Below are 22,349 nucleotides of genomic sequence, written 5' to 3'. Positions count from 1 at the left end.
TTTTCCACTGAGAACAAAAGGAATGTCCTCCATTTTTCTTATGGCTCTCACTTCGGGGCTCGCGCATGCGCGCTGATCGCTCGTGCTCCTGGAAATTCATAGGAATATGCACGAAAATTTGTGCATAATTCAGAGTTACCCCTCTTTCTCTGCTTTGAGTTACCTCTCTCTGTGAAACAGAAAACTCAGAGTTTCCCTCATTTCAGGGTGAACAGACTCAGAGTTTTCACTAAACCTGCTTTGGGAAACGGACCCCATAACAACCGCCTTGCAACCACCGGGGACACCATAGCAACCCCGATTCTTGATACCACAGCATGTAGCCTACCTAAACAACTACAAACGAAACAGACTGCCACCTACAAACGTGGGGCTGCCTTTATTACATGGTCACACGGACGGCATTGGCAGATTATACACAACTATGCTTAAACAAACAAACAAATAAATAAATAAATTTTAAAGTTATTCAGCCCTGACAAGACTGACTGACAGACTGACTCAGGACAAACTAGCAAACTTTGGTCGGAGATTATCCGACGAATTAAGCTAATGCTAAGGTTAGCGTCTTTGAGGAGATAGCCCGCAGGTCGCATTTAAAAACTAAAAACAGCACGACAGAGTTGAAATAAAAAAAATGTCTTACCTGGATCAGTTGTTGTGTATTTTCACCTTCCTTTTGTTTATTTTCATTTGCCTCCGCCTCATATCGTCGCTCGCACAGTATGTGATGCTCCCGAAGTTTCTGCAGCCTCCGCTCCCAGCGTTGTCGAGACATGTCTGATGATGCATTCACAGGCAGGGGGAAACTACTATTCCATGCGTGGGACCTCGCGTTAAATGTACAACTTCATAAAATGTTACAATAAGAAATTAACGCAGTCACTCGCATATTAAATAATCAGCTCAACAGATTTACGCAGAGTTTGTAAATGCTTTAATGCTGTGCACCAAAATTGTGTCTTAAAAACGGTAAAATTCTTGTTAAAATTCTTGGTCATCCAGGGCACGGGATGGTTTGAATTAGTAAAAAGGAGTTAAATTTCTTTTTTTATCTTGAAATAATTACAAAACATAAAGAGATTCTGCAGTTCTACATTTATGAATAATAACTATTCATCGAGTTCCAAAAAAAACAGTAATTCCCGTGTGCAGTGAACGCAGCAGTAGCGCTGGGTGAAGTTTGCAGGTGTGCTTAATTGGTATCTCCCCTCCCCCACCCCAAACAGCGCGCCTCTCCTCGGCTGACCTGGCTGTGACCTGACAGAGGGCCAAGTAATATGGCATGAATTCAGTCTGAGAAACAGCCCAACAGAACTCTGCACTTTTTTCCTGTTGTTTATTTTTAACTGAGAGTATCACACGTTTTACAGCAGATAGCAGGTTTTATTAAAACTAAAATATAAATTTAGAAATAAAATATTAAAGTTTTGTTCTTTGTGAAAAATGATTTAATATGAAACAGGCATATTCATACAATGTTTAGGATAGACTGACACAGTAATTTTGATATTTTAGCTCTGTCATCTCATTGTAAAAGAGAATACTTGGCACTGAGGGTCTACAGGTTGGTCAGTGCCTCCCCTCCCCCACCATCAGTGCTGCTCTAAAGTGTCAAGGCACCTTGTTTCTCTCCCTCTCTCTTCTCTCATATTGCTGATCCTGCTCCTGTTATAGAAAATCTGAGTCTCAATCTTTTGCCTCTGTAGAATTGCCACCACACTCCAAAGTGCCTTTATCTTTACAACGCATGATCTACTCAGTCTTCACAATGTATTCTAACATGGATTAATATGTGGCCAAAATTCTTCACTATGCCCCAGATAAAAGAAAACTTAATTTTCAGTCACTGGCCTGCAAGACGAGGGGAAAGCATTTCTGGTACCTAATAATATTTTTATATGTACTGCTACTACTGCTATCTGAAGTGAAGACCATGAAAGTGAATACTACAGTAGGAAAATGTGCTTTCAAATGGCATTCAAAATATTTCTATGCTGTATATGCACAGATAGCTTGATGAAACCAATACGCTCCAGTAGTATACAGTTACAATAAAGAATAAAATTACTAGCATGTGATTAAGACGCCAAGCATCAATAGTTAGGAATATTGCAATTGAGTGTGTACTTAATCTTCATTATGCATCATTTTCATTTTCTTCCTCATTGTCATCCATATTTGTATGGACTTCATCACCTAGATCATCCCCCTGTTTCCTCTTCAGCCAAAAAATCAGCGAGGGCTTTGGGGATGTCACCCTCAAACCATAATGGTTTTAGCTTGCCATTTTCAGAGTTGAGTTGAAATTTGTATGTTTCAAAATAATCACTTTGTTTTTCATTCAGTAAAACTGCTGTGTTTTCATGCAGCCTGGTACCTCAGTTTTGCAACAGGCGCTTTATGTTACTGCTGGATTTCTGATAAATCCTCAGGATTAAGACCCAGTCTTGTTCAGACAAGGACTGAAGTAAATGGTATTTTATTTCCATTTCTTTTTAAATTTATTTTTAAGGGAAACTCATTTTGATACTATTATTACTATTGAGTAGGCCTGCTTGTTTATTTTGTCTTACTTGTGTCTAATGTGAGACTGGAAGGGACTTAATTTTGAATTGTACCAACACGTTTGGATACACATATAAAAAATTAGAAATCTCTTCCCCACCTTATCCATAGGTTTCATGTCAGCTCTGAAAATGGTAAGTTAGAACCACTGTGGTTTGAGGGTGATATCATCCCTAATACCTTCCTTGATGTCTTGGCTGAAGAGGAGACAGACAAGGATGACCAATTAGATGACATCCATGCTAATATGGATGATGATGATTAAGAAGAGGATGAAAATGATGTCTGTGGTGATGATCCTACCTGTTAAAATCCACCCAACTGGCAGTGCAGTGAATCAGGGTTAAGGTTTAGGGATACCAGTAACACCACAAAATAAAACTCACAAGCTCCTATAAATGTTGACCCACAGGTCTAAAATCTTACACAAATGTAGTTCACATGAGGTAAAAGGTATGTGGTGATTTTTATAGCTGTAAAACTTAACATGACTTCATAAATGCCAGTCAAACATTACTTACTGAACAACCAAGATTGTATTAAAGCCTCAAATTAAAATGTAGGGTATATTGTCAAATAAATTGTCAAGATATTAGGAAACACCTTTTAAACCCATTCAGTCCAATATAATATATGTAAAACATATAGGCAAAACATAGAAATTCAGAGGTTGTTGATCTTTGACACCCTGCTGGGTTTAAATAAATAACAAATAGATTAGTTGAAACTAATGTAAGAAGTTTACATATTGTAGTATTTCCACATTCATACGTAAATTACCTCAACTAATGGTGAAGGTGTTTTGAACTCATGATTTCAATATTCTGGCTAAGGCCTAAATTCAAATAAAGACTCTTCTGTTCAGCTCCACATGCACCAGCACAGTATTTCAGCAGTTGTACTTTAATGCTTACTTGGAGTGGTTGTGAAGTAATTTATTAATATGTCAATAGATGCTAAATGTATTCACTGTCTGTGATTTAATACGTACATTTGAGAATGAGTACTATTTTTGTAATAGTTAATGATAATTGTGATAACAATAGAAGCTGCAGTAATTTTATTAACAGTAGACATATAATAGTAGACGTATAATATTGTGAATTCACATTGTTACATTTGAAAAAAACCCGCATTTGCTGTTTGTTTCCTGTTTAAATCTGCCAACAGACTGAGTTCCTGCTTAGTCATGTTGTCACATGACTGAAAGAGCCAATCACAAAAATCGCCAGCCTTAACCAATCAGAAAATCAGATCCTCTAAATAAAAATTTGCCTGCAATACCGACGTGTGTCCATTAGGGGCGCTATAGAGCACTAGCGCTTCAGGAATTACTATGTCTGTGAGGACATGTTCTGAAACTTATACAGATGATTCATTAGGGCCAAAGGAGCCCATACTAGCATTTTCTTTGTGAGGACCGGGCGAAATGTCCTCACAACTACAAATGTCCTCATAACGTTGGTCTTCCGTCAAGGGTTGGTCCTCACAAATATAGAAAGACAAACACACACACACACACACACACACACACATACGCACGTGCACACACACACACACACACACGTGCGCACACACACACACACACACGTGCGCACACACACACACACACACACACACACACACACACACACACACACACACAAACGACGCCAACAAAAACCCACTGGTAGTACATTCCCTGCTGGTGCCCCTCTGGCCACTAGCAGCGCCCCTCCAGCAGATCGCGCCCTTAGCATGTCCTAGTGTGTGACTGACTGGAGTACTGGCAGCTGTGGCATGATCACACCAAAATGCAGGCAGACAGAGAAATCCTCATTCAATCCAGTGGAGAAATCCAGAAAACCCACCCCTGTTTGAGGTGTCACAGCTCGGTCACCCTTTGAGTTACAGACTTGATTGAAAGTTTAAAAGAGTCACGAGAGTCGGATCTATAAATCTCCCATTTACATGATTTTGCTATCTTTTACCGTTTTTGAGTTATGGCAGTTTTAGTTTGAGAGTGTTTTCTGCTCCCTCTGAGCTCTTACAATGGGTGTGTATTGCGCATTCCTGAGGCAGCTAGAGTGAGTCACATGTCCAGGCAGAGTGCAGAGCAGAGCACACCAGAGTCAAAAACGTTTGAAAACTCTTCACAGCTCCCACAAACTTGGTCCAATCCACATCAAAACTACATATTTTTGTAGGAATTTCCGTCCTCTTTCCATCTGCATAGTTTTCAAAGCCGTCAGACTTTTACTTTAGACTCCAGGGGCTTAATTAGTGCCAACTGTCAGCCTCTTGACACCAAACTCCATGGGAAAAAATGAGGTTTTGGCTCTGGCCACTCTGACTTTGAGGGCTTATAAAATCCAAACGAATCGAGTAATGACGGAGTTTTTAGCAACTTTTGTTCAGCACTGTGTTCTCTGTCATCTATTAAGTTTTCAAGCCACTGACATTTACGCCCTGGGAGGAGATAGATTTTGTTCAAAGGCAGAATTTTGGGCGAGAACGTGACGTTCAAACGCAAATTGCGGACTTCCTGTTGATTTTAGGTGGGAGGTGTCAGCACGTGAATTGTAGGGCTTGATGAGACCTACATTTCGGCGTTGGTTTGGTGTTTCTATCACATTCCTGTGGGCCGCAGCGGCTGCCTTTGTGTGCCTAGGTGGCGCTACCGAGCCCATTTTTGCACTTAGGGAGTCTGTTTGTCCATTTTATCAAATTTTTCGCCAGACCTGGCCTGCGTGCCGAATTTGGTGAGTTTTTGAGCATGTTTAGGGGGTCAAATTACGCGTTATTTGGGCGTAATAATAATAAGAAGAAGAAGAAGGAAAAAACGAAGCAATAATTAAAGCTGCAAGCAGCGTTGGACGGGCCCTCGCCCCCACCGTGCACGTCGGGGACGGCGCGCGTGTCGAAGTGCAGACAATTCGTCAGTTTGTGCCAGTTTTAAGGGTATTTTTCGGTGCTTTTATTTTGAAAGAGTTTTGGGCTTTTATTTTGAAAGGCCGCGGAAGTCCTAGTGTGTGACCGACAGGACAACTGGCAGCTGCTGCATGATCACACCAAAATGCAGGCACACACACTCACTCACTCACTCACTCACTCACTCACACAAACACACACACACACACACACATACGCACGTGCACACACACACACACACACACACACACAGACACACACACGACGCCAACAAAAACCCACTGGTAGTACATTCGCTGCTGGTGCCCCTCTGGCCACTAGCAGCGCCCCTCCAGCAGATGGCGCCCTTAGCATGTCCTAGTGTGTGACTGACTTGAGTAGTGGCAGCTGTGGCATGATCACACCAAAATGCAGGCAGACAGAGAAATCCTCATTCAATCCAGTGGAGAAATCCAGAAAACCCACCCCTGTTTGAGGCGTCACAGCTCGGTCACCGTTTAAGTGACAGACTTGATTCAAAGTTTAAACGAGTCACGAGACTCGGCTCTATAAATCTCCCATTTACATGATTTTTCTATCTTTTACCGTTTTTGAGTTATGGCAGTTTTAGTTTGAGAGTGTTTTCTGCTCCCTCTGAGCTCTTACAATGGGTGTGTATTGCGCATTCCTGAGGCAGCTAGAGTGAGTCACATGTCCAGGCAGAGTGCAGAGCAGAGCACACCAGAGTCAAAAACGTTTGAAAACTCTTCACAGCTCCCACAAACTTGGTCCAATCCACATCAAAACTACATATTTTTGTAGGAATTTTTGTCCTCTTTCCATCTGCATAGTTTTCAAAGCCGTCAGACTTTTACTTTAGACTGCAGGGGCCTAATTAGTGCCAAGTGTCAGCCTCTGTACACCAAACTCCATGGGAAAAAATGAGGTTTTGGCTCTGGCCACTCCGACTTTGAGGGCTTATAAAATCCAAACGAATCGAGTAATGACGGAGTTTTTAGCAACTTTTGTTCAGCACTGTGTCCTCTGTCATCTGTTAAATTTTCAAGCCGCTGACACTTACGGCCTGGGAGGAGATAGATTTTCTTCAAAGCGGAACTTTGGGCGAGAACGTGAACATTCCAACGCAAATTGCGGACTTCCTGTTGGTTTTAGGTGGGGGGTGTCAGCGCGTGATTTGTAGGGCTTGATGAGACCTACATTTCGGCGTTGGTTTGGTGTTTCTATCACATTCCTGTGGGCCGCAGCGGCTGCCTTTCTGTGCCTAGGTGGCGCTACCGAGCCCATTTTTGCACTTAGGGGGTCCGTTTGTCCATTTTATCAAATTTTTCGCCAGACCTGGCCTGCGTGCCGAATTTGGTGAGTTTTTGAGCATGTTTAGGGGGTCAAATTAAAGGTTATTTGGGCGTAATAATAATAAGAAGAAGAAGAAGGAAAAAACGAAGCAAAAACAATAGGGCTTCGCACTGTTCCAGTGCTCGGGCCCTAACAATAGGGCTTCGCACTGTTCCAGTGCTCGGGCCCTAATAAAAAACACTACAATAACAATAGGGCTTCGCGCTGTTCCAGCGCTCGGGCCCTAAAAAAACACAGCTACAAGGCTGTACTCAACAGCTATATTAGTTTCTATAGTGTGTTATGCCACTGTGCTATTTCTATATGACAGACCAGTTCATCATGATATAACTGGCTTGGTGTTGCACTGGAACCAGTTGTACAGCATTTTACAGATTGTGATGGAGGTGGCTCAGGCTTGAACTTGACATGCTGTTAATAACATTGATAAAAATAAACTTATTTCAAACAGTCGTGCAGGGTGTTCGTATATTAAAGCCGGTCAAATCAGTGCCGAGGTCAGCGTGAGAGCAGGACAAGCACGGGAGGTGACATGGAAATATTGATGTCCGATGATGAAAGGCTTATTTGTCAAAACAGAGGCTGACACATGACAGTAATCACATAATGAAGCCGTGCCTCAGCCCAGCAGGAGATAATACGGCGGCTTTTTGCAGACCGGCTGCAGCCACGAATAGACTGAAGCTGGACAGGCAGTAAATATCAAAATGAATGATGCTGCTTTAAATCACCGAGGCAGAGACCGATCTATCAGAAAATCAAGTGAAATAACAAGTTGAGCCATAATCACACAGGTATGTTGTTAGGTAGGCAGGGATTATGTGACATTTAACATCCCTTCACCTTTTGATGCAGAGTCTGGAGGGCAGGTAGGCTCTGTAGCCGTCGGTGATGTACGGGTTCTCCCTCAGGAACACCGGGATCTGTTCGTAGGTGTACAGCCGGATGCCCCGGGGCACCAGCACGGGCCAGTACTGGTAGCTGCCCAGCTCGATGTAGTGGGCGGCCTGGGCGCTCTTCTGCGGCTTGTGAGGCATGGCTGGAGCAGCGGAGCTCGCCGCGGTCTGACCTGAAGCTGGGACGACAAAAGCTTGGGTCAAAAGCTTGCACATTGACCTACCTCAATGCACATTTTATACACCCATGCACACGGTTTTTTCTGTTTTTTTTTTTGTTGCACATTGCTTTTTGCACACTGGGTTGTACTTAGGTTATTCTGTTGTACTCAGATCTTATTCTGTTGTACTTAGATCTTATTCTTTATTTCTATTTCTTTATTTACTTAATCTGTAATCTGTGGATACTGCTGAAAAAATGTGAATTTCCTGCGGGATGAATAAAGTATCTATCTATCTATCTATCAAATCATGGTGGGAACTTCACACCAGGGAGAAGCTGTCACAGTTTGTTTACTCTACCAGCCACTGTGGCAAATAACCAACTCTAATCTTGAGTATCAGAATACTTTATTGATCCCCAGGGGGAAATTACTTTTTGTTACAATAACAACTCCCACTCCAAGTGTAAAGTAAAAAGAGCAAATAGTCAAGAAAAATAAAGAAAGGAATATAAATATAAATATATATAGAATAAAAAACATGCACAGGAGTTATTGCACTATAGGTTATTGCACATAAGTATGGTATTGAATATGGATTATTGCACAGGTTATTGCACATAAGTATGGTATTGAATATGGATTACTGCACAGAGGGAATTTGCACAAGAGTTAGTTTATGGAGTAAAACTGGTTAAATAGTTGGAAGTGTCTGGTGAACTGGGAATGTGCCAGTCACTGTGACCCGTGGAAAGCCAGTTTTCTGACATAAGGACTTCAATAACTTATTTCTCCGCTGTGCGTGGAAGCCAATGAAGGAGGCTAACACCAGCTAGCATCTAGTTAGCCACACTAGCTACAGATACACTCGTTGTTGTGGAGGATAACGGAGCACCAGGGTCCGTTCATAAAATCTGGAAAGTCAATGCGGCCGCGCCACGTTGCAAACACACACACACAAACAACATGATTCAAGACTTTTTAACCAATCGTTGCCATTCATTTTTAACTTCGGCAGGCGTTTAAACACACCGAACAGACGCCATCAGTAAAGTTTAAGCTGTTAGAGGAGGCCCGTCCGGTATTTCCACTGTTTTCCTCCCATAGAAACACAGCGGCAGGGCGGCGGCGAGCTTTGTGAACCGAGCCAACAAACTCAGATTTTACTCAAAGACTGTCCTGTTTGATGAATTATTTGTAAGCCGAATTTATCCTAAGACCCTATATACTTAGAAAAACTCTTAAACAAGTTTCTACCTGGTGGATAAAATTGCCAAAAATCAAGTTAATCTCAAACTGACATTTTTTCAAAGGGAGGCTGGTATGACAGGCTGACTATAGCGAGAGCCTTGAGCTGAACAGGCTAATGCCGGCTAACCGCTTTGTTACAGCCAGGAAACAAACCCCAGACTTACCTTTCAGTTTGGTATATGTGCAGTTGGTGCCATTTTGGGGCTTATAATATGTGCTATACATCTGTGTAAACACTCTGAACGTTAATTTACACAACAACACATTCTTGATCAAGTTTCACCTCTGACATCTTCCAAATCATCACAGACGTCACCGGCGAAGGACCCCGTTCAGTGTGTCCGAGGACTGCCTGACAGAAAAAAAAAAAAAAAAAAAAAAGGAAAACTGCAAGCCAAAGTAATACAGGGTGACACAAAAAACAGGAACTTCACAACAATCCAATGAAACCAAGAGTGATGGAAGAAAAATATTTTATTCATAGTAACTGAAACCTTAAAACATGCCATTTAAGAAACAATGATGGAATATTTATTTTTTTAAAAAATTGTGCTGCCACTTGCTCATGTCTGCCAATACGCACTTCAAAGATTCCCGTTTTTTTTTTTTTTTTTTTTTTTTTTTTGGGTCACCCTGTTACGGAAGCGTAGAGCTGCCAGACCAAGAAAATAAAAACCGAGAGGCTCAGTATCACGTAATTACGTAAAAAGTTTATTGTTATAACAATATATTTTCACGTTATAACGTGAAATTATCACGTTATTTCATTATATGAGTTTTTTTCATGTTATAACGTGAAAATATCACGTTATTTCATGATATGCTTTCACGTTATAACATGAAAGTATCACGTTATTTCGTGATACGACTTTTTCACGTTATAACGTGATAGGTATCACGTTATTTCGTGATACGAATTTTTCACGTTATAACGTGATAGGTATCACGTTATTTCAAGATAGGAAATTTTCACGTTATAACGTGAAAGTATCACATTATTTCGTGAAACGTGTTTTTGTTTACTGTCTGCTGGCCATCTGTAAATCATGGCTGCTTTACATGATGCCATTAGATCATATTTCATGCTTGGCTTGAGACATGGGGAGATTTTACAGTTATTGGGCTCCGTGGATGACATTCATAGGCTATAAGCATGCGTACCCTGAGAAGAATTTTGAAAACAATGGGATTATACCGGAGGAAAAACGAGTCGGACCCTCTTGAGGTAGTCATTCCTCATTGATCAGCTGGAGGGACACGGCCGGCTGCATGGATACAAGCTCCATCACCTCAACTGCATCCAAGCTGGATATGTTGTCACCCAAAGTACAGTGAGGCATTTGTTAAAGTTTCTCGACCCCCGCGGTGTTGAACAGAGACGGAGAAATCGCCTAACACGGCGCATGTATGAATGTCATCCACGGAGCCCAATAACTGTAAAGTCTCCCCATGTCTCAAGCCAAGCATGAAATATGATCTAATGGCATCATGTAAAGCAGCCATGATTTACAGATGGCCAGCAGACAGTAAACAAAAACACGTTTCACGAAATAATGTGATACTTTCACGTTATAACGTGAAAATTTCCTATCTTGAAATAACGTGATACCTATCACGTTATAACGTGAAAAATTCGTATCACGAAATAACGTGATACCTATCACGTTATAACGTGAAAAAGTCGTATCACGAAATAACGTGATACTTTCATGTTATAACGTGAAAGCATATCATGAAATAACGTGATATTTTCACGTTATAACATGAAAAAAAAATCATATAATGAAATAACGTGATAATTTCACGTTATAACGTGAAAATATATTGTTATAACAATAAACTTTTTACGTAATTACGTGATACTGAGCCTCTCGGTTTTTATTTTCTTGGTCTGGCAGCTCTACGCTTCCGTACCCTGTATTTAATGCGTGATTTAAAAAAAAAAAAAAAAATCTATCTGTTAATTCTCTTAATTTTGCGCTTTGCTCGCTTGATATGAATCCTCAATTAATTACTTATTAAGAAGCATTACATTGCACTGTCAATACTAACTTACATGGTTCTCTAATATACTGAACTTAATTATTTTATGGCATTATCACTGATTATAAGCTTTTTTCCTCACTATTACTGTTTTTTTTTTTTTTTTTTTTTTTTTTTTTACCATGTTCCTTTCCATGCTTGCATTTCTGTTTTGAACAGTGCTACCAATGTAAATGTATTATTATTATTATATTTTTATTATAGTTGACAAGAGGGAACCACATTTTAATTTCATTATACAACCTGTTGTATAATGACCAATAAACTTCCTTGTATCCTTGTAGTTGTATTTGTACCATTTTTTTGAGACTATAATCAATTTTCTCTGGATTATCTCACTCTTCATGGGGTTACTGTGTGCTTGTGTGTGTGTGTGTGTGTGTGTGTGTTTGTGTGTGTTGGCAGGGGGGTAGGAGATGGTGTAATGTATTCCTGTCGCTGGCTGTCAACAGGGATGCTCATCAGCGCGAGCGCTCTCTGCAGACATTTCAGGTGTGAGGGATGTTGCAGGATCCCCCCAGGAGGAGGGAAGTCACACTTCGTCCTCCCTCTGCTGTTTACACCCAACTTAATTGCCTCATTCTCAAGTGGAAGTGTGTTCTTCATTATCACTTCTAATATACCTCTCAGCACATCCACTCCTGCAAAGTGTCAGCTGCCAGACTGAGACGGTAACTCGAGCATGCAAGGGCAAAAAAAAAAAAAAAAAAAAAAAGCAACAACCAGAATCTCCTGCTGCTGCAGTCGCTGCTCTGAGTTATTAATTGATTTTCAAGGCTTCCAGTTGGCAGGAATTTGCCACCCAATTGGCTGAATCTGATACGAAACTGTAAAAATAAACATACACACTAAGGAGAATGTGGATATGCGTATATGTGTGTGTTTCCTTTCCCCTTTTCTCTTTTCCATAGGGTTTAAATCTGTCCTGCCAACGAGCTCCAAGCAAACAGAAATGTTTTCTGACAGAAGTGAAGAAAATCAAAGCTGTGATCTCATTCCTTGTTTGTGTTATTGGTTTATAAGTTGGTCCGGCCTGGTGGTTTATTTCACTGTCCACTTTATCAGCTCCACCTGTCCAGTCTAACAACAGCTCTGCCATCAATTCCACCTTTTAACAAAGTTTATCATGTTCAGTTTGGGTTGGAGAATGTGTCTCTTTAATTCTGTGTTTATTACTGAGGTTGTAGTTTGCAGAGGTCTGCTACTGCACTGCATTATACTGAGAGGTGTTTCTGATTTTTTGTCCTTGCCCATTTATATACAATGACGGGGGACAGAATAATGGAAACAGCTGTCGGTAAAATGCAGTCCAGTCCAACAGCAGCACTAACTATGAGCTTAATGCCAAACATAGAAGTGAATGAACACCTCTGTTACTGTGACAACAAGACAAGCTGAGCATTATAGGCAGCAGGAGAGGAAACTTTACGGCACAACAGTTGGATTGGATTGGATTACATTAGATCAGGGCCGAAACCACCATTTTTGGAGTGCCTGAACATTGGGGGGGACTTGTACCTCTCAATGTATATGGGCGTTACAGCCTTGGATTAGATTAGATTGTGCAGGTGGAGCTGATAAAGTGGGCACTGAGTGTATTTACCATCTACAGGGGAAATAATAAAAATCATAAAATCATAAGTTCTCAAATCTTATTATTCCCTCTCAAAACAGTTATTGTCCAATGCCTGTGTTGTGGTAGTATGTCCAAATTGCAGCAAAAGGGGTCATTTTGTCTCATTAAAGATAATAATAATGTTATTATTATTAGTAGTAGCAGTAGCAGTAATAGTAGTTGTGGTAGCAGTAGTAGTATTTAGCTCTCCCATTGGTTTATACAGACTGTCAATTCATTTTTCTGAGCTTTTATTATCCGTACGTTGAATTGAAACTTTCTTCCACGAATCTTTGAAAATTTTTGCTACTCCAAGAACCTCTCCGAGCTGCCGGCTTCTTCAGAGAGAGAACCTGTTTCTGCCGTCCATGGTTCAAAATGGAACCCAATAAGGGAATTTCAAGTTCCTTCAAGAACCCCCTTAAAGACAAGAGGATCCTCGGGGAACTTCCTGCATTTAAGGGAGGAACCACGTGGTTCTACATCCAGCGACTCAGAGGACAGAAAGGCTCATCCGAGGTCGAGGTCAAGGAAAACTTTATTATCCCAGAGGGGCTGAGCAGGTCACACACAGCCGTCAGACACATACACACCTTACAATACACAAGAAATAACTGCTGAAAACACAGACACAAACACACACACACACACTGCACACTGCACACTGCTGTTGCCATCACCAGCACCAGTCGACTTCAGGTTCTTAGAGGAACCGAACTGGAACTGTCAGTTATCAGGGTCAAATACAACTTTCATCCAGCTGATGAGAGCCTGTCAGTGTAATAAAAAAATCTGTAAGCCAGAGAACAAAACTCTGCCTCTTACAGTCAGGTGTCATTTTCCAAAAGATAAATACGAGACTTTGCCCAAAGCAGAAAACATCAGCGTCAACCAGCTCAACCAATCAGATTATTTCTGCTTTCAGAGCAAGAAACATTTTCACAACTAAAACCCCAGAGTAATTTTTTTTCTCCTCCTCTCTCTCCTCCCAGCTGCAGCCAGCAGAGGAGCCGCTCCTGTCGGACACACGGAGGCTTTCGTTTGGTTTTACCTCCCACGGCGGAGGGCTTGGTGACAGAAGACGCACCTGTGAGGAGCGCCGGCCTGTGCAGGGTGACAGAGGACGCCCCAGCCCTTCCTCCTCCTCGTCCTCCATCACCTTCTTCTCCTTCTTCTTCTTCTTCCTGACTCCTCAGTGATTCACTGTGACAATCTGTCGCACTCCGGGCCTCCTTTTTTTTCCAAAATCTTTGTCTTTGATTTCCCTCCTCCATTTTTCTGTCAGGCCTTAATGCGGAGAAATGCGCCTCGATGTACAGTAATCGTGCGCTTAGGCGGCGTGTAATGGAACATGAAATTAAAGTGCTCCTACTTACTCTGAATGTTCCCTGCGATGAAAACACACACACACACACACACACACACACACACACACACAGGAGGTGATTTGTGTGCAGGGGCGGTTCATCGCTGTCAAAATATGGCGTTTGTGATCATGTTGCAGAGATGCTGGAGGTCTGGCATGACATGGACGATTTTTTTTTTTGTCTAGCTGTAGATGCGTGCTAGTATGAAATGTGCAGTAAAACGGCGGCGCATTATATCTTAACTGAAGCTTCCTGCGGTGTCGTGGCGAGTGAGACAACCTCCTTTCCAGACAGACAGGCAGACAGACAGACAGACAGGCAGAGCTCCAGGCGAGCCGCGTCCTCTGGGATCGTCGGGGTCATCGATGAATCGTGAGCCCGCGCCACTCGGGTTTGCCGCTCCGTGTTTTTTTTGTTTGTTTGTTTGTTTGTTTGTTTGTTTCAGCGGCACTTTGCGTCATGGTAAACACACGACACTCTGACTGTACACGCATGCTGAACGGACGATATGTCTCACTGCACGGAGGGGATTTTAACGATGCACGACGTGTTTTTTCCATTGCGATTTTTATTTTTATTTTTCTTCAAGGCATCACTTTAAGTTAGGGATGCACGATATATCGGCATTAATATCGGTATCGGCCGATGTTTGTCATTTTTTAACATATCGGCATCGGTCAGATGAGTAAAACTGGACCGATATTAACAACCGATGTTTATATCCGTCTAATTGCTGTTTGTGTATGTGTGTCGGGAGAGGGAGGGTGAGAGGGAGAGAAAGGGGGAGGGGGATTTGGTCATGCGGTATTTGTTTGGGCACGTGTCAGTGACATAAACAGCCCAGGATTGTGGGGTGTTAAAATGAAGAGGAGAAAAAAAATGTCGGCGGTGTGGTCGTTTTTCACGGTGTCGAAAGAAGATACTCGAAAAGCAGTATGCAACACCTGCAAAGTCGAGGTAATGCGAGGAGGATGCCGCGTCAAGTCATTCAACACTACAAATTTATTATCTCATCTGAAAAACCGCCATCCAGAAGTTCACAGCCAATGGCAGAAAGCTAATGCTGCTAACGTTAGCCAGCAGGCAAAAGCGAAAACAGCAGCAGCCACCGCCGCAGCTGGGAGCCCAATACAACAAGTACTCGACCAAACCAAGATATTTGCCAAGGACAATTCAAAAGCCAGGTCAATAACTTATCGATCACAGAATTGTGGACAGAATTGCCAAATAAAACAATCTATTTTTAACGCGGAATTTGACATAATGATAACTGCACCGGCACCGCACGAGCCGAAAAGCAAAGAAACTTTCCAGCTACAGCAGCGCACTGGCATAGATTGTGTAACAAAGCGAAGAGGTGCCACTCTGCTCTAATTTTACTGGCTAACAGCAGCACACTGGCTTAGCTTGTCTATTCAGAGAAGAGGTATCACTTCGGCTTATTTTTCATATTCAATCTGTGTTATCACATGCATGCTACTGCTCATTCATTGGTAGTTGAATTGTTAGGTCTGTTTGATAAGTAATTTACATTTTTAAAACAAATAATAATTTAACATATTGTTAAATTATTGGAGTCACGCTTACTGGTAAACATCCACTCCAAAAAAAAAAAAAAAAAAAAAAAAACATATCGATATCGGTAAATATCGGATATCGGCCATAACAGCAATATTAATATCGGATATCGGTATCGGCCAAAATTTCCATATCGGTGCATCCCTACTTTAAGTCTACCTCATTATTCACTCTCTCTGTGCCACACTGCAAATTAAATTCATAAATAAATATGAATAAAGTTCTGCCTCATTCCGTCTTGACTTCGGTGTTGAAATTTTGTTTTTCTTCAGTAAAAAAAATCGACTTGCAGGATGAGATAAACCCACTTGTTTCCGATATTTTCTTGGATCAAGTGTCATTTTTCTTGATTCCAGTGACTGATCAGCCTTATTCACACATTTATACTTGTTCCTAAAAAAAATCATCCTGAAACAAGTGAAACTGCACTGGAAACAAGTGGGATTATCTCATCCCACTGGTGGATTTTTTTTTAACTTGTTTGAAGAAAAAGATTTTAATACTGAAAATAAGATTAAAATAACTTGTTAAAACTGTTTTAATGGATTTTTTTTTGCAGTGCATCTCCAGCATGTGTATATCTGAGCGCATGTTTGTGCATGTAGATTTTTACCTTGTTTATCATCGCGTTTGTAGCAGACGCGAAATTACATCACTAGCTCCTCAAAGGTCTTTTGTGAAAATAAGGTCAAAACGGTGAATTAAAAAAAAAGAATAGAAGGTAAAATTCATGCAGTAAAACACATTTATTAGCAGTAACTCAACAAAACAAGACACAAAACCAGATTCAAACACCAAACATGAGATGAAATGACTTGCTAGGGTGGAGATTTTTTTTTGCAGTGTACCTGTCCCTGTGTTTAAAAAAAAAAAAAAAAAAAAAAAAAAAAAAAATCCTTAATAAAACCTAAAATCCGGGGCCAGAAGCTTAAATTTCTCTGAAAATCCGAACACAAAGCTCACAGACATTGCAGGCTGCGACGTGAGGCCCGCCAAATGTGAGCCCGCCTGCCGTGCCAAGACGAGACAGGCCCTTTGCGAAGCTAACACGGCCTCGCGGCGGCTCCTGCTCATCAGTGGCCGGCTGGTCTCATTGGCTTTATTTATAGCCGGCGCCACAAGACATCTGCTGGAGACGAGACTCCGTCCTCTGTGTCCACACAGCACCGCACAGAGGGAGCTTGTCAACGTTTTTTTTATTTATTTTTTTATTTTTTTTTCAAAGTGTTTGGGAGGAGACGCCGGCGCAGCAGCAGCAGCAGTGGCGGCGGCGGCGGCGGCGGCCTCCTCTGATAGGACGGGTGTCCCCTCCGATTGCTTTCCCCGCAACTCTGATTAACGAGACCGGAAGACAGAGGGAGGCTTCACAGTTTGTCGTGTCTTGTGTGTTAGCCGATGTTTACTTGATCTGAGAGCTGTTGTTTGTTTGGTGTCTGCAGTCTGGTCGCGGCTAGCCGCTATTTTGGGACGCTGACACTTGGATGCAGCTCGGCAGTCGTCTGATGTGCCCTGCCTCCCTCCCCTTCCTCGCCCTCCTCCTCCTCCTCCTCCTCCTCCTCCTCCCGCGCCGTGTCACACAGACTTTCTCCTCCTCTCCCATTCTCTCTCTCTCTCTCTGTGTTTTTCTCCTCCTCACATGGAGGACGTGAGCGTCTCTCCGACGGACGGCGCTCTGGGCCTTGACACAAAGTGCGAGGGACAGCTCTTTTCTCTTCCCACAGAGCTGGGAGGGAAGTCAGAGGCAGCGTGAAAACACTCTCTCTGTGTGTGAGTGTTCCTGAAAAGAAGCCTCCGTCACACACACACATTCACAATAAATGTGTTTTTTTTTTTTTTTTTTTTGCAAATAATGAGAAAAATCCCAGTCGAATTTTAGCAAAATGACAAACACCTCCAGATGTTGGACACTGAAAATACTGGGGATTCAGGGTTTACCTCTTCAGCTCTGTCTCCTTAAAGCGTTCAGATTCTTACCCACATCGTTATATTTGCTCTTTCATGTCAGTGTAATGCATCCACTGAGTTTGGTCCATTAATTCCTTCCCCGCCACAAGAACGGGAGCTCTACCGGGAGTGTGCTGCTCCAAAACAGAAGCAGAAACAGACCAGGACACACGAGCAGCGACACGAAGCTGCAAACAACCCATGACTGCAGTATTTTCCTTTCATCCCTCTTTTCGGTCCGCTTGATTCCAAAATGCGGTAGAAACCACTTGAAGCTCCTGCTCTCGACTTGGTGGGTCAAACTTGGTGGATGTGTTACGCCTGCATAACAAATATAGAGGTAGGAATCTGAAATATCACTTTAAAATCCCCCAAAAACTCCCTTCGAAGTTGGAAAAAACGTTTTCCTCAATATTGTAGGACAGTGTCATGTATATGGTCTGTATCTGAGCTTCATTGAAGCTCCATCACACTTAAATTGCGTGAACTACTCAAGTCCAAGATGCTGTTGTTTTATGGCTGCAGCATCACATCAAACAGAAAATATCTACATGTCTCGTGCATCATTTTACATTCATTTCCCTGGATTCAGAAACACATATGTGGGATCTTTGGACACTTTGGGCTTTCAAATAAAGTTCTGTGGGTTTGAACGGGTTAAGGAGATTATTACCTGGTAATCTGTGCAGATGCATCACTTATTTCCTCCATGTGGGCCTCAGATCTTCTATGTGGTTAATGCACGTTCTGCAGAATGAATGCTGAACGATATGAGAGCATTTTAAAGCTTCGCTGCTTTTCTGAGGAGCCGCTTCTCGAGAAAAACATAAGGACTCCGAACCACATCTTAAAATAAAGGCAAGAAATGCGACACAAAAGTGACCAGGCAGCGATTCAAAAAACCAAATGCATTTTTTTCCAGCCTTCACTCGTCTCGGAGGCCATATGTAGCGCAAACAGAAAAAAGGTGTAAAAATGAAATATTGCATCAGCAAATGCTGCACAGTCCAAAATGTATGGACCGTGCTGCTCTGTGCATCTGGGCCACCGGGCTCTTAGAGGGAATGAAATGGCCTCGTCGCTGAGCCTCCTTAACTTTTTTTTTTTTTTTTTTTTTGAAAGCTTCATCTCTGCAACAACACTGAAATGCATTAGGTCTTAATCCCCGGGCTCCTTTTGACTTTTTTTTTTTTGTTGTTGTTGTTGTTGGTCTCAGAAGATACATCTGGCTCTCTGTCTTGTAATTCCTGCCGGGACGCCAAAGAAAAGCGAAAACAATTTTCACAACAGAGGAGGGATTAGCAGGAGGGCAGGGTGGCCGTTTCAGGGCATTTAGCTGCCACCGGGAATGAGATTAATGCCTTCGAATATCAACAAGCGGCCCGACGTGTTTCACTTTTGCAGCGGGACAAAAAACTTCCCGGTAATCCTTAATGCACAAAAAATCATAAGCCCGGCCTCGTCACTTCCTACAAACCTTTTAAGCTTTTTGATATAAACAGTATGCATGCAGGGCCTTTATTTATTTATTTATTTTTTTTTATTTTGTGGACAAAATAAGCCCTTTATTATAAAACTGATTGTAGATTAGATATGCATATTGTGCCGTTGCAGTTATCCTCTTTTTGGAGTGCGACATGGGACGCAGATTGATTTTCTTGAGTTTTCCAAAGCAGATTTAGACCAAAGATGATGTAACTGTATTTTTAGTAATGCTTTTTTTGTGATTGTTACTTGTATTCATCGACCTTACCACCTTTTACAACTGTTCACCTACAGCTCACTGCGTGTTCCTGGATGGGAAAACACGGCGCAGACTGTGCAGTTTAAAGACGCAGGAGGAAATCAGCCGACGGCGCTGCGACCACGAGCTCCGAAGGCCGGAAAACCTGGGAATTAAAAGACTGTTTTCTCGGGGAAATTTACAATTTTCTCAAATGTTGGTGGAAATTACTGTGTAAAAGATGTTTACTTTAAAGCTCTCCCAGGTGGGATTATTCCTCTGTAATCCCATGGGCACAAATGATCATTTCAGGTTCATCCATTACCCAAAACTGTGGTGAAATACTTAAAAAGAATCCAGCGAGTGTTTGGGCCCATCGACCTGCCTCTTCTGGTCCATGCTAACACTTTAGCACACATGCTAAATGACACGAGCCTTATCCAAAGGAAGAGGAACAGGCTTTTAGTGATGCACATTTAGTATTTAGTATTATCATTTTATTCAATTAAAAAGCTGCTCATTTATAAACTTAAAAAAAATAATAATTTATTGTGCAATGATTTTTTTGTTGAACGGTCTCCAGTCATCCATCACTTCTTACAGAAACTGAAGTCTTGCTAGTTCAGTTCAGTTTTTAATTTTTTTTAATAGTGACATCACATTTGTGATTTTTTTTTTTTTTTTTTTTTTTTTTTTTTTTTTTTTTTACCAATCTCATACACAGTTCAACCAGATTTACTTCATATAATTACTTTCTATTTAACTTCACAGCTGCTAAAAGTTATTTTATCACTTTTGAGGCTTTGAGTCTTGGCTAAAGTGTTAGCATGAAGCTACTGTCAGTCAATAGAGTGGTGAAGTCCCGCCCACCCACTTCCGGTACATGGGTCCCCAAAAGCAAAAAATTATGAATGCGATCCAATGGGGAGATAAAAATTATTTTCTGGTCCCGTTTGAATTGTGCCATGGATTTCACATATGTTGTTGGTGATATTTAAAGATAATTTTTCACGCAAAGAAGACTACAATTTAGCGCAAAGAATATTAATAATGTTAGGTTTTGTGTGAGCCCGCTTTGTGAACTACAACTCTTCGCTGCTCTCGGTGCGAATGATATACGTCACCACCCGCACTGGAAGCCTACAACAGACATGGCGATTTCTCTGCTCCGCGCTGAGTTTTTGAGGTTCTGAGTTTTTCGGCCCGGCGGCGGGGTCCGCTCGCCCTCCCGCCCGACGGCGGGGTCCGCGCGCCCTCCCGCCCGGCCCGGCGCTCCGTCGGCCCTCGGAGACGCGGACAATCGGGAACAAAACACACTGGCATCTTGACTTGAATCTGGATGGAGGGAAACGGCGATGGCGTGACGTCACATACGCGACACAGTATGTAGTCTTTCTAATTGTGTTTTCTCAACAGCATTTAACTGAACAATGGAGCAATAAACGGTCAAACTCTTGACATGAAAATTTGTTATTTAAGCCTATAAACAACATTTGTGTAATCCATGGCATAACGACGGGGGGACCAGAAAATAATTATTTTCTGTCCATTGAACACCATTCATTTTTTTCGCTCCGAAAGGTCCCATGGGGGCCCACCGGAAGGGGCGGGACTTCACCACTCTACAGCTGATGCTAAAGTGTTAGCATTGATGCTGGTGTATTCTGAAGTGTTAGCATGGACCTTAGTACCATCCAGAGTGATGTACCCTGTGTTACAGTGGTAGCATCGAACCTACAACCCCATGTCATGCCCCGGCGTGTAATATGCCCGCTGCTCCACCGCAGAAAACCGTTTCAGTGTCACGTTTTTACGGCGTAACAACGACACGCAGCACGTGTCAGGTCCACCATAACCGTTAGCTTGTTAGCTAATTGTTAGCTTGTTAGCTATTAGGGTTGGCAAATCGTTAGCTCATTAGTTTCTAAGCTTGTTAGTTAATTTTAGCTAAAATACTTGGTTAATGACTTAAAGGGTTGCACAGATATAGTGCAGTTTAAAAAAAATGTATAAAGAGACAAATTATCAAATATGCATCTGAAATTTAACTGGATATATTGATATTTGTTTTGAGATTGTAAATTTCTACTTAATGGGTTATTTTTGTTTTATGTTGTTGTAATCAAGGGTGCAGTCGATGGTACAGGTAAATGATGAGCAAAGGGGGGGTAGTGACGGACCATCCAAGATTCCTTGTGTTTAAGTCAGAGGCAGACAAAAAATAAGAATTAGATTCTTCTCTCTGCTCCTTTCTAATCATGAAAAGCATCAATTTGAAATATGTGTTGTGAATTTTTTTTGCACTAATTTCATAGTGCATTATTGTGCATTTTCATGAAAGGAACAAATAAAAAATGAATGAATGAATGAATGAATGAAAGGTTAGGCTTAAGGTAAGGGTTAAGGTTAGGCAACGTTAGCTAACCTGCTAAAGACAAACTCCAGTTTTGAACTCTTGTTTCTTGCAGGAAAGTCCATGACGCCTCACCTGTCGCCCCCTTCAGGCTTCGTCTTGTCACTGCTCTTTCTTGCACCGTGTGTTTTCCACGCCTCAGCGACACACGGTCACCCTGACACGCTTTCCTCTTTGACACGCTTTGCCTTGAAACTGGAGCTGAAATATTCGCGTGAACATTACGGTCAGGAGAGGCTGTTCACACTGAGCTGGTCAGGTCAACATGGAGGTAACTTTATTTTTACGTTGTCAGAAGTCACTCTTGGACACAGTGTTGGTGTCCGAGGCGATGGTTTGGGATGTTTCTCACCATGGATGCCTTGCAGTTTGACTAATTTGGCGATGAGTTGGCAACATCAGAGCAGATTTTCAGACCTCATCCTCAGGTCCAGCTGGTTGAAGGAAAACGACAACCATGCAGCATCACGTCGTCTTCACTCTCTGTGGAAATCAACTCGCAAAACAAGGAAGCACCACAAAGTGCA

General features: G+C 41.9%; 1 protein-coding gene across 2 annotated transcripts in view; it reads right to left on the bottom strand.

Annotated features, from left to right (window-relative positions):
• Positions 1–9,433, bottom strand: part of paqr3a (progestin and adipoQ receptor family member IIIa) — a 52,437-nt gene extending 43,004 nt beyond the window's left edge. Inside the window, exons 1-2 of one of the 2 annotated variants that reach the window (XM_030060373.1) lie at positions 9,304–9,433; positions 7,675–7,906 (exon numbers count right to left, since the gene is read on the bottom strand). In XM_030060373.1, the coding sequence (XP_029916233.1) occupies positions 7,675–7,906; positions 9,304–9,364 (293 nt within the window). In that variant the 5' untranslated portion in view covers positions 9,365–9,433. The remainder of the gene's footprint in view (positions 1–7,674; positions 7,907–9,303) is intronic. The other variant, XM_030060374.1, reaches the window with a different exon arrangement.
• Positions 9,434–22,349: the final 12,916 nt, after the last annotated feature.

Source organism: Myripristis murdjan, chromosome 9 (assembly GCF_902150065.1).
Source record: "Myripristis murdjan chromosome 9, fMyrMur1.1, whole genome shotgun sequence".
NCBI classification, from domain to species: domain Eukaryota; kingdom Metazoa; phylum Chordata; class Actinopteri; order Holocentriformes; family Holocentridae; genus Myripristis; species Myripristis murdjan.
This window is presented reverse-complemented; position numbering and strand designations above follow the sequence as displayed.